Here is a 12,090-nt window from a genome sequence, read left to right on the forward strand (position 1 = left end):
GTCCTGCCTCTGCCTGGCAGTGTCCCAGCTCTCAACAGTTTAGGGAAGCTCTACACAGAGTGACCTGGAACCAGGCACAGGGAAATTTGGTGTCGCTCAATCAGTGTCTCTTAACTGTGTAAGCAATAAAGTCTTAATAAAGTGTTCTGGGGTGCAGGTGGTTCCTGCAGTTGGCTATGATAGTCCTGCGCCTTCTGTGCCATGTAGCTTCACTCAAACATAATTTTGTTCATCTTGGACCTTGAATGTCTTAATGCTGGAGTAACTTACTAGGAGAAAATACAGGAGCATTATTTCCTTCAGGGCTCCATGGAGTAGAGACTGTTCTCTGTCATAGAGCTTTACAAATTTCTCTGAAGCATAAAACTAGGGTGCTGGGGAATTTGGAGGGATTCTTGGGAATAGAAGGTACTGGTCCTGGCAAGACAAACTAGATTTTAGGATAGAGAACTCATGGGTTCAGTGTGGTTTTGATTCTCATTTCCTCTGGTTCTGTCATTGATACTCCTTTGTGTCATCTCTCCTCATGGCCAGAGGAACATTATCCCTGCTCCTGTGGGAGAATACCTACTAAACTTAAATTAAAAAAAAAAAAAGAGGGAAAAAGACCTATTGGAGAATCTTAGGAAGTAGGGTAGGGTCTGGGAATCTTTTTTTTTTTTTTTCTTGTTCTTTAATAAACTTTCTAAATGATTCCAGTACACACTGCATCTTGTGAACCACTGTCTGCAGTGTAGAACTATGGTCAGCCTGGCTTGAATTCGAATTCTGGCTCTGTCACTTATTAGCTGACTGTCCTTGGGCAATTACTTAACCTCTCCAAGCCTTAGTTGCCTTAGCTTTACCTCTGAAATGGGGGTCAAATGGTATCTACCACTATATAGGGTAGCAGGAAAGGATAAAATGAAGTCATGGGTATTAGGTGCCTAACAGGGACTGGCACAGTGAGACCTGGTTAGTGGTATTGTTAATTATCCATAATGAAGGTTAGCTTGGTGGTTGTGTCCTCCCTCCCTCTCCCTTCTAAGCCCCTTAAGAATGAAGAGAAAGGAAGCTGCTGTTGCAGGATTACTGATCATCAGATCCCTCCCCAGGGCATCAATCTGCCAACGATTGGCCTCAGCCTAATCTACTCCCTGCTGAAGCTGCTGGTTCTGGGCTTGGAGCTCCTGGTTCTGCGTGGCCAGGTTGATGTTGTAGGACACCAGCCAGTAGGCTGCGGTGGTGATGCTCTGTGGTCATGGCCTGCTCCTCCCACAGCCTTCGCCAGGCTCGGAATACCTGTGCCCAGATTGAGAGATGCTTGTCAGCCAGTCAGCCTTGGAACCATTTCAAGGCCTGCCTTCTGACCTCACTGACCTGCAGCATGTGGCGTGTCTGAGCTCGGGCAGCCTGCACGTGCAGGTCATAGAGGGCTGTGAGGTCCTGCTCCGAAGTGTCCTGCTCTGCTTGAAGGGCCTCCAGCCGCAGTCTCAGCATCGTCTGCTCCCGGAGCCATCTCTGCCTCTCCTTGGAGGCCTTCAGTGATAATACATATTCTTTGTTCAGTGCTACCTGTGTGCCAGGCTCTCTTCTAAACACTTCATGTGTATTATTTCACTTTCTCCAGTGAAAAAACCATATGGGGTAGTTGCCATTTTAGTTTTCCAAATCGGGTACATAGATTTGGAAACCGTGGATCAGAGAAGTGACCTAACCTGCACAAATTCACATGGCTAGCGAGGGACAGAACTGAGATGACAAATGCCTTTCAGTGGTTTGCTGTCACTCTTAGGGTAAAGTCCAAATTCAGAGGCATGGCACACACTGGTCTCTTTAGTCTCATCTCTGACCCTGCACCTGCCAGGACCCGCCAGATGGACAATTTGTTCTACCCAGACTGTACTTTGCCACTGCTTCCCTCTGGACTTTTGCTCATACAGTATTGTCCTCAGAACATATCTGCACCACCTCCATGGACACAAGTTTTGTTTCTGAATTTGCTCAAACAAGTTATATTTACTCAGTGCCTCTATGTGATGGTACAGACTGCCCAAGCGGAGCTCAGTCTAGTAAATTCCTCTGGCTGATCTGTTTTTTTGTCTCCGGTAAATGCCATCTTTTATGATCCACTCCAGCCTGGGTCAGGCACACCTCTTTGTTCCCATAAGCCCTTAGCTCCCTGCATCACAGTACTTAGCACTGAAAATCACTTCATCTGTCCCCCACAAAGCTGTGAAGACCATGAGAGAGGGTATGGCCCAGTCTATTGTGATTGAGGCTGGATTCCACCCCCAGCATAGTGCCTGGACCAATTAGAAGCCTCAAGTCCCTTACCTGACCCTCCTTACCTCCTTTCCAACCACCAGGGCTTTGACCTGGTCACCTGCCACCACCTCCTCCTGTCCCAAACGCTTCAGTTCCTCTTGGATCCATATTTGGTGCTGTTCGTGCAGTCTCTTCCTCCGGGCCTGGGCCAAGAAGAACTGCAAGGCCACATCTGGGACCTGCCAGGCCTAGGTGGCATCAGTCTAGGCTTAGAAGCCATGTTTGTTCGCAGCCTTGGGACTCAGGGTCCAGCTTTTCAACAGAACCCCACTACCAGGGCTGCTCCCAGAACTACATCCAGGACCTACTGTCCTATAAGGGCCTGGAACCTGGACAGAGACTTGGAGGTCAGAGGGAGAAAGGAGAGTTACTGGCTCTGCCAATAGGTACCATGGAGGCCTGAAAGATTCTATACCCTTAATGTGACCCAGTAGGAAAATAGCCTTCCTATGCCCCCTCCCCCTTAGGAATCACATAGGGCCTTCTTTTTGCCAGAAGCTCTCTATTCCTTCCTGATGCTGGGACAGAGAAGCAGTAGCTACATTAACTGGGCTCTGCAACTCTACTCTCCCAACAACTTCCAGCTGTTCTGGGGCACATGAGGTATATTACCTGTTCCTCAGAGTCCCTAAGAGGATGATTTTGGTGGAGTCCAAGTCCTAGAGATGCTGTTATTCCTACCACTGGAAGAAAATGCAGTTAAGCCCAGTAAAGGTGGAGGAGATACCCAGCTTCACCCCAAACTCCAAACCCACCTTTGGGCTCTCCCTGGAATCCTGGGCTTTGGCTTGCTGTTAAATCTCTGACCTGCTGAGAATAAAGTAGGAGTGAGAATTCCATACTCTTCCTCCCAGGATAGTGTGAATTAAGCTCAGGGCTTTAAAATCAGACAGATTGCTGTGCCAGCCCCTCCACCTCTCAGGTGTGTGACCTCAGGCAGATGACTAGTGTTTTGAATCCATGTAAAATAGAGCTGACAAAATTTGTAGAGAGCATGAAATAAGATAATGCACCCAAAGCACAAGTGGCAGGCACTGCTCAATAAATGGGAGCTTCCCTGCCTAATTCCCAGAGCTCAGGGCTAGAAAAACAAGTTGTAAGGAAATAGGAAAAGGGAAGGACCAGGAGGTGGACAGGAGCAGCCGTCCAGGCACACAGTGTCAAATCCTGGAGGACAGTGCCCCCTGCTGCACAGGAGAGGCCATGCACTCTAAACTGATGCAAAAGTACCATATTGAGTCTAAAGACTTGGGCATGTTTGCCCTTCTGCTACCTTTGATTGTATCAGTGACCCCGAGATGCTCAGATCCCTTCTCTGAGCCGCCGTTTGCTCACCTGAAAAATGTAAGCAGTGTTGTCTTCTCTGCTTAAAAAAAATTCTATGTTTTCCCCGTTGACCTTCAAGATGAAGTCCAAATATCTCAATAAATTCACAAAGCCCTTTATAAACTGACCCCCACTTCACCCCTTTTTTCCCAACTTCACTACTTAATCCTTCTCTCTTGACTCTTCCTCAAACTATTCTCCAGCAAAATGAGCCACTTGCAGTCTCCCAAAGAGATCAAGCTCTCCCTTAATTTTTCAAGACTTTGCCTATTATATTCTGTGCCTAGAATGTTCTTCACCTCCTTCGGGAATCAACTTCCTCCATGAAATGTTCCTTCCTTCTCTTGCCAAGACTAACTTAGATGCCTCATAGAACCCTGTGTTGATAGGGCCTTCACAGTACTGATGATGGTGTTAAAAATTGTTTCTTTCCAGAAATTATAAACTCCATGAGGACAGGGATTTCCCAGGGTCTGCATAGCACTATGCCTGACACATAGTGAGAAGTCAATAAATGTCTGGGAATCAGTAAATAGTGAACGAAGGAAGGGCCACCTCATAGTGCTCTGTAAAGGCAGACATCAATGGGGCTCCTAAGAGGTGGAACAAGAAGACCTACCTGTAGTTCTGGGAGCCTCACAGCCTCAGCTTTTACCCTTTTGAGCATCTGGCTCCCTGGGCGCCGGCTCCAGGCTTTTACTACCTATGGAGAGGGGGTTTAGGGTAGGCTCTAGCCATTGCTCTCTGGGGCACCTCCAGGCCTCACTTTGCTTACCTGCAATTCTCGCAATGCCCTGCTCAACTGGCTGAGCCCACTATCTGTCAGGTTGTCTCCGAGGAGGCCTGAACGCAGGCTCTTCAGGCCAGCCCGGCGGGCCCGGGCCTCTTCTACTGCATCCCACAGGGTGGGCCTCACCTGTTTCGCCTGCATCCTCCTTCCCTCGGCCCCCGACAGAGCAGCCCAGAGCAAGCTTGGGGAGCCACCTAGTGAGGGGACATTCAAAGTGAATCACTCCTTCTGGATTCCAAAGCACACTACCTGTAATACTTTTAATTTTTACTAATAGCATTATTTATAAAAAGAGCTAATACCTATCAGGCGTTTATGTGTATTTGGTGGCACTGTGCTAAGGCTTTTCATGGATTCCCTTTTTTTATCCACATAACGCTTCAATGCAACTCTCATTTGTCTTACTCCCACATTTTCCAGATGAAGCAAATGAAGCTCAGAGAAGTTAAGGAATTTCCTGATAGTAGCAGAGCTGAAATTTAAGTCCAGTTCTGTCTGGCCTTAAGGCCTGGGCCCTTAATCATGATACCAAACTGGCTAGTGGATAAACACACTTTTGTCCTTCACTGCTTTATCTTTGAAGGCATGAACTGCCCTAATTTATCCTCCTCACTCCACAGGGCCTGGCACAGTGCAAGGTCTGGGAGTATATTAATCAAATTAATTTGTGTTTGTTAGTTTGGGAGACAGAGAGCCAGGCTGCTGCTGCTGCTGCTGCTGCTGCTGCTTCTTCTTCTTCTTCTTCTTCTTCTTCTTCTTCTTCTTTTTTTACCTTTGTTATAGAAAATTTCAAACATATACAAAGTACAGGAAACCCATCTATTTACCACCCAGCTTCAATAATTATCAAATCTTAATCATTCTTGTTTGATCTGTACCCTCCAGTTGGCCTCCCCCACATCTCTGACATCATATCATTTCACAGAGGCCTGATTTTTAATAAGTCTGTGAAAACAGGCAAGTTCTTTCCCTTCTCTGATCTTTCATTTCCTTGTTTATAAATTACGCTTCCCTTTCTTTTTTTTTTTTTTTAAGATTTATTTATTTATTTGACAGAGAAAGATCACAAGTAGGCAGAGAGGCAAGCAGAGAGAAAGAGGAGGAAGCAGGCTCCCTGCTAAGCAAAGAGCCCGATGCGGGACTCACTCCCTGGACTCTGGGATCATGACCTGAGCCGAAGGCAGAGGCTTTAACCCACTGAGCCACCCAGGTGCCCCATACACTTCCCTTTCTTTCCTCATCTAAGTTATATGTGTCTCATGGAGTTGTGGTAAGAATAAAAGGCATTAGTGTAAAAATGCTTGGTAAACTGTTGAAAGTCTCTGAAGGATGGGGGGTTGCTTTTCTATTGGCCCTGCCTCTCCAGCCTTTGAAGCAACCTAGCCATCCGGGAACCTTTCTGAATCCTGGCCCTCCCAGAGGGTCAGGCTCTCTCTGCACTGCAGTTGGGACTGCAGCTGATTGGGTAAGAGGGTGGATCGGGCATAAGTTAGATCCCAGAGCTTCCCCAAGAACCCCACACCCTCCCCTCAGGCCACCTTGAGGGTCCAGGCGAAGAAGAATGCCACTGTAGTTGTTTCCTTCCAGGAGCCGCGAGACAATCCAGGGCAACGAGCCCTCCACCTCCTCACCAATAACCTTACCAGCCAATACCTGCAGCAGGGGGCAATCTCTGCCCAAGGGAGGGAGGAAGAAAAGAGATGTCCTCTGATGGATAGGGAAAGAAACTGGCCCAAATCACATTCTGATGGAAAGATTGACTATTTCCAGTAACTTCTGTGCACCACCAGGCAGATTTGCAGCCTTGCATAGATCTTTATTTTATTATTTTTAAAATTACACAATATATTCTCATAGTTCAAAATTTATTTTGTCTATTGGATAAGGGAATTGTATTCAGAATATTTAAAGAACTCTTACAACTCAGTAATAAAAGACTAATCACCTAATTAAAAATGGCAAAGCAAGGTGACATCCACAAAAATGGCAGAGTGGGGAACTCTGGGAGTCTGTCCTTCATCAGAAAGGTCTGGCAAAAATGGTCAGAGTCAACCTTCCTAGAATTTGGGGGAACAATCCAAGTCCAAGGCTTAGAGCAACCAAGGGATTGCTTCACTGAGAGAAAGCCAACCTAAATATGTTGAGTTCTCCGTGGTGTTAATCACTTACCCCACCCCCAACCTCCTCCCCAGCACAGAGGTGGTCTTGAAGACAACAGTCCGCATTTCTGGTGGGGGTACTTGGCTCTGGAGAGAGCTGAGTAGATCTTGTTCCCAAGGAATTGTGTTTGATGTTTTGGCTATTTAGGTTTTCCCCAAAAGGGCTTTGTATCACTTCTAATGCTCTCAGGGCAGAACAGCTATGCTAGAGGACAGTCCCTCAAAACATTGAAAGATGAAAGAATGAGCAAAAATAGCAGTTGGAGCAAACAACAGATGCATGGAAAGACTGGGAGGCAAGAAAAGTTGAGGAGTGAGATTTTAGGGGAATAAGAAAAATCCCCACACATTAGGGAACCTAGAAAGCCACACACATTCTGGGGCTGCCTTGGGTCTCTGCATCCATATTTCAGCCTCCCCACAAACCGCCACTCCCCAAAGTAGTCAGAAGATTCCATGAGACTTACAGGGCTCTGGGGAGCTGCAGGATCCTCAAGGCCCCTCGCCACATGCCCTGGATCCCAGGCCCCTCAGGAGGATCAGGCCCCGGGCAGGAAATGGTGACAGTGAGCAGAGAACAGGCCCTGTGGAGGAGAGGGTAGGATCAAGCCAAACACCTAAGGGACGGGGGTGGGAGGTGACAGGTGCCCTCTGTCCTCACCTGCCTTCATCGCCCGCAGCCTGCAAGTACAGCCCCGAGGCCACTCTTGAGTCAGACACCTCCACCTCACTGGCATTTTCCACTACCCTGGAGGAAGGGAGGCTGAGCTCAATTCCCAAGCACCAGAGTCCTGTCCAGCCCCCAGAACCTCTGTGTGGGAAGCTAGATGGGATCCCAAGAGCCTGTGAGAATCATCCCTAAGGTTCCAAGCTCAGTATATCCCCTAAAAGTCTCTCATCTGTACAATCTCCTTTTTCCTCCAGTTATCTGACCAGTGAGGGAAACAGGCTAGTTGGAATTTCTCCCATTTTGCAGATGGAGAAACTGAAGTTCTGCTCAGTAAGATGCTCAACTGTCCAAGGATAAGGACCGAGATGAAGAGGCATAGAAGGATAGGGTAAGAAGAATGAGAGGGTTAGGGATATGGGATGCAGGGAAGAGGAGGAGGAGGTGTGATAAGCATGACCCCAAGTTTATGGCAGTGGGGAGAAACCTCCAAGGGCTGGGTTTGGGGGTGTCAGCCCTGCTTTAAGACAAGCACCCTCAGATCCCCTTGGGCCCTAGATACTCACAAGCCCAGGGGGGACACATCTAGCACTGACAAGTTCTCTGTCCCTGGAGATAGCAGGTCCCGAGTCTTCCCGCAGGGGCTGAGCTGGAATCACGCAAGCACAACACTGGTTACACATAGAGCCTTTCCCAGGCTTCAGCTCACACGATCCTCCCGCTGGGGCCCTATGGGCCAATCAGGGCCCCCAAATTCAGTCATTTCAGGCAGGAAAAAGGAGACCTCAGGAGAGCCAAGCCCACACTGATGAGCAGCAGAATGAGGCTGGGCTCGAGCTCTTCTGCCTGCTGCCAAGCCCCGGGCACTTTCTGCCGCACAGCAGGGGCCTTGGTTCCCAGGCCCCCCTCCCTGCAGGGTCTCACCTGCACCAGGCTAAGGGTAGTAAGCACAGGATCAGGGCCCCCGGGGCGGCAGAGCTTCCTCAAACAGCATCTGCAACAGCTAAAGTGGAGAAAGGGGTTCAGTAGGGATGCAGAAAGGTTGAATCCATAATTCAGCACTTCCTGAGGGTGAAATCTGCACCTGGTTCTCCACTAGGTGCTACAGACACAGTCTCCAGGACAGAAAGAGCCCCAGCCCTTGCGGTTCTCAGCCGGTCACATGAGTAGACATTTTCAGTGAGACCTGCTGTTTCCTATGGCAGGGGCCTATGACAAGTTTCTGAAGTAGCTATTTTGATTTCGGGGGCATTTTCATGAAGCCCTAAAAACAAAACTGTCAAGTTTATTATCAGTATTAAGAAAACCTGTGAAGATTAGACCTCCCTGGATCTTTGATCTTTGCAAACCACCCCTCCCTGACCCTCACTCCATGGGGCCCAGCTTCCCACCTTCCCTGACCTACCTCTCAGTCGCTGCCTAGATTGGACCCTGGCAATCTAGGACCTGTACGGACCGCAGTGTACTATAGGAACCCCAAGGAGGGGAATCTAATCCAGCTAAGAAGGGGAAGGGAAGTTTCTCAAAGGTATCGGGGAGGAAGGAACACCTGAGCCTCATGAGACTTATGCCCGGTGGCTCCTCTGGGACTCACCTGAGGTACAAGCCGGGGTGTCTCTGCTTCCCGACCCTGAAGCAGTAGGGCCACACTGTACCCTCGGGCCACCAAGCCTAGTGTGGGCTGGACTCGTGCTAGCAGCTCCTGCTCAGCCTCCTACAGGGGACACAGACACATCCCCTGATCTCAGGTGCCCTGACCCAGTCTGTCCGAGCAAAGGGCTTGGGAAGCACTCAGCACTCCAGGATCTAGGAGCCTAAGGGCTCCCATGCTCCTCCCAGCTCCCTAAAACCCCCCTACCTGAGTGGCATCAGAGCCCAGGACTCTGTCAAAGGTGAGGCATTGTTCCTGTGGGGAGGGCTAGGCTCAGCATTGTCAGTTCTGTCTTCCCCAGCCCTCACCCTCACCCTATTCCATCTTTACCTGAGCATCTGGAGTACCCGGCTGAAGCAAGCGGATGCTCTTGGGCCCCTCCAGAAGGACTGTAGGGCCTGAGAAAGACGGACTAGATATCAACTCTCAGAGGGAAAACTGCCAGCACTCCTAGGTCCTGCTCTCAACCTTGGCTTCAGTTTCCTAACCGGGGTACCATGCACAGGATCAGAGGCCCTGCGAGGCAGAGCTCCCTCAAAGAGCATCTCAGGGCAGCAGCAGCAGCTGAAGCAGTAAAATGACCTCATCCTTCCCCTCTCCCAAGAGGCTCCCCTAGGCTGCACTCCCTCTAAGAATGAATGTGTAAGAATTTCTTACCTGATCCTCTTCGCCCTCCCTCTACTTCCACCACCACCATCAGCCTTGCCGGGGGGTTGACCATGAGGGCTGGGGGCACTGAGCTGTCCTGGCCCAAAGCAGCCCCTGCGCTAGCTGCCTCTCCACACTCCATGGCTTCTGTGCCTCTCCGATTCCCCTCAATAATTCATCTCCCTGACCTGAGGGCTCTGGGGAGGGCCTCTAAACAACAACTTATCAAAGGAGGTGGCAGTCCCCTCCTTCCTTCCTTCTTTCATTCCTTCCTTCCTTTCTTTCCTTTCTAAAATTTTATTTCTTTATGCATTCATTTATTCATTTATTCATTCATTCATCTTAGTGAATATAAGCGATAGAAGTTTATTCAGCAAGGAGGCAGGAAAAAGCTCTCAGGAGTGAGAGGGGTCCTGACAGGGTTGCCCTCTTTCTTTTTCTTAAAAGATCTTATTTATTTATTTGAGAGAGAAAGAGAGCATAGGAACACAAACACCGGTCAGGGAGGGGCAGAAGGAGAGGGACAAACAGACCCCCTGCTGAGCAGGGAGCCCAGCAGGACCATGAGGATCATGACCTGAGGCCAAGTCAGACACCCAGGTATCCCAACAGTCCCCTCTTTTCTGAGTCAGAACATTGCATCAGATTCTTCTTTTTTTCCCTCACATATACAGCTGTAGAGAGAATAATATGATGATCCTCCAAGCACTCAGCTTCAGCAATTATCAACCAATGGTCAGTATTATCTCTTCTGGTCCCCTCCCCATGCCCTATGGATTTTTTTTGAAGCAAATCCCAGACATTTTATGTGTCATCTATAGCTATTTCAGCTCATATTTACAGAAGATAACCACCCTTTAAAAAACAAAACAAAACAAGACAATGGCTTAATTTGGTGATGATGAAGAGAAAGAGAACACCCTTACACTGTTGGTCGGAATGCAAACTGGTGCAGCCACTCTGGAAAACAGTATGAAGTTTCCCCAAAAAGTTAAAAATAGAACTACCCTATAATCCAGCATTTGCACTACTAGGTATTTATCCAAACGTTAGAAACATAGGGATTCAAGGGGACATGTGCACTCCAATGTTTATGGCAGCAATGTCCACAATAGCCAAACTATGGAAAGAGCCCAGATGCCTACTGACAGATGAATGGATGGGTATATATGACATCTTCTTTATCCATTCATCTGTCAGTAGACATCTGGGCGCGCTTTCTCTCTCTCTCTCTACACACACACACACACACACACACACACACACACACACACAGGAACATTTCTCAGCTCTCAAAAAGAATGAAATTTTGTCATTTGCAATGACATGAATAGAACTAGAAGACATTATGCTAAGTGGAATAAGTCAGTCAGAGAAAGACAAATATGATTTCTCTCGCATGGAATTTGAGAAACTGTTTAAAACAGATGAACACAGGGGAAGGAAAGGAAAAATAAGATAAAAACAGAGAGGCAGGCAAACCATAAGAGACTTAACTATAGGAAACAAACTGAGGGCTGCTCAAGGGGAGGTGGCTGGGGGCCTAGGGTAAGTGGGTGATGGGCATTAAGGAGGACACTTGGTGTAATGAGCACTGGGTGTTATATGCAACTGATGAATCCTAAATTCTACCCCTGAAACTAATAATACACTATATGTTAATTAAATTGAATTGAAATTTAAACAGATTTTTTCTTTTTTTTTAAGATTTTATTTATTTGTTTGACAGAAAGTGAGATCACAAGTAGGCAGAGAGGCAGATAGAGAGAGAGGAGGAAGCAGGCTGCCTGCTGAGCAGAGAGCCTGATGCAGGGCTCAATCCCAGGACCCTCAGATCATGACCTGAGTCGAAGGCAGAGGCTTTAACCCACCGAGCCACCCAGGCACCCCAAAATTTAAACAGATTTAATGATGCCTTATGGAGATATAATTCATACATCATACATTTTACCCACTCAAAGTGAGTATTTCAATGGGTTTTACTATCACCATTTTAGAACATTCCCATCACTTTATAAAGAAACTTGGTTTCCTCTATTATCACCTCTCTAACCCCACCCTACTACAATCACTAAACAACCATTAATCTATTTTCTCTCTCTATAGATTTGGATATTCTGGACATTCATATAAAACAAATGACATGGTCTGTGTTCTTTTTGTGACAGGCTTCTTTCACTCAGAATAATGTTTTCAAGGTTCATCCATACAGTAGCATGCATCAGTATTTCTTTCCTTTCTATGACTGAATGATTTTCCAGATAGAGGTGAAAAGACTTCTGTCTCCTACTATACAGAGTTTGGCCAAACTTCACAGCAAAGAGTATGTCTCCACAAGATTGCCTTTACTTCAGATACTAGTCTCAAGCTTGGGGTCCCCAGTCCTTCCTCATTCTGACCAGCTAGCAACATCAGGTGACCTGTAAGGACCTATTTAGCTAGAGCGATTTCATCTCAGTTGAACAGCCATTTTGTTGTTTATGCAGTAAAACTTAAACTGACCCTGTCCCCCCCACCCAGGGGACTGACTTAACAGCAAGTC

At 47.6% G+C, this 12,090-nt stretch overlaps 1 protein-coding gene and 2 long non-coding RNA genes across 3 annotated transcripts; 1 reads left to right on the forward strand and 2 right to left on the reverse strand.

Annotated features, from left to right (window-relative positions):
* Positions 1–1,091: 1,091 nt before the first annotated feature.
* Positions 1,092–4,570, reverse strand: LOC116861057. The gene is given in 8 exon segments (XM_032847524.1): positions 1,092–1,194; positions 1,196–1,281; positions 1,360–1,518; positions 2,331–2,486; positions 2,920–2,990; positions 3,063–3,114; positions 4,253–4,336; positions 4,409–4,570. Coding segments are annotated over 8 exon segments (834 nt in total). The 5' UTR covers positions 4,565–4,570; the 3' UTR covers positions 1,092–1,124.
* On the reverse strand, positions 4,571–7,323 carry LOC116861060. The gene is made up of 3 exons (XR_004381403.1): positions 7,050–7,323; positions 5,962–6,095; positions 4,571–4,617 (listed from the first exon to the last, which is right to left on the reverse strand). It is a non-coding gene; the product is annotated as an uncharacterized LOC116861060 (long non-coding RNA).
* Positions 7,324–7,612: 289 nt separating this feature from the next.
* Positions 7,613–10,406, forward strand: LOC116861061. The gene is made up of 3 exons (XR_004381404.1): positions 7,613–7,640; positions 10,223–10,283; positions 10,379–10,406. It is a non-coding gene; the product is annotated as an uncharacterized LOC116861061 (long non-coding RNA).
* Positions 10,407–12,090: the final 1,684 nt, after the last annotated feature.

Source organism: Lontra canadensis, unplaced genomic scaffold, assembly GCF_010015895.1.
Source record: "Lontra canadensis isolate GAN:19392208 unplaced genomic scaffold, GSC_riverotter_1.0 scaffold189, whole genome shotgun sequence".
Classification (NCBI taxonomy): domain Eukaryota; kingdom Metazoa; phylum Chordata; class Mammalia; order Carnivora; family Mustelidae; genus Lontra; species Lontra canadensis.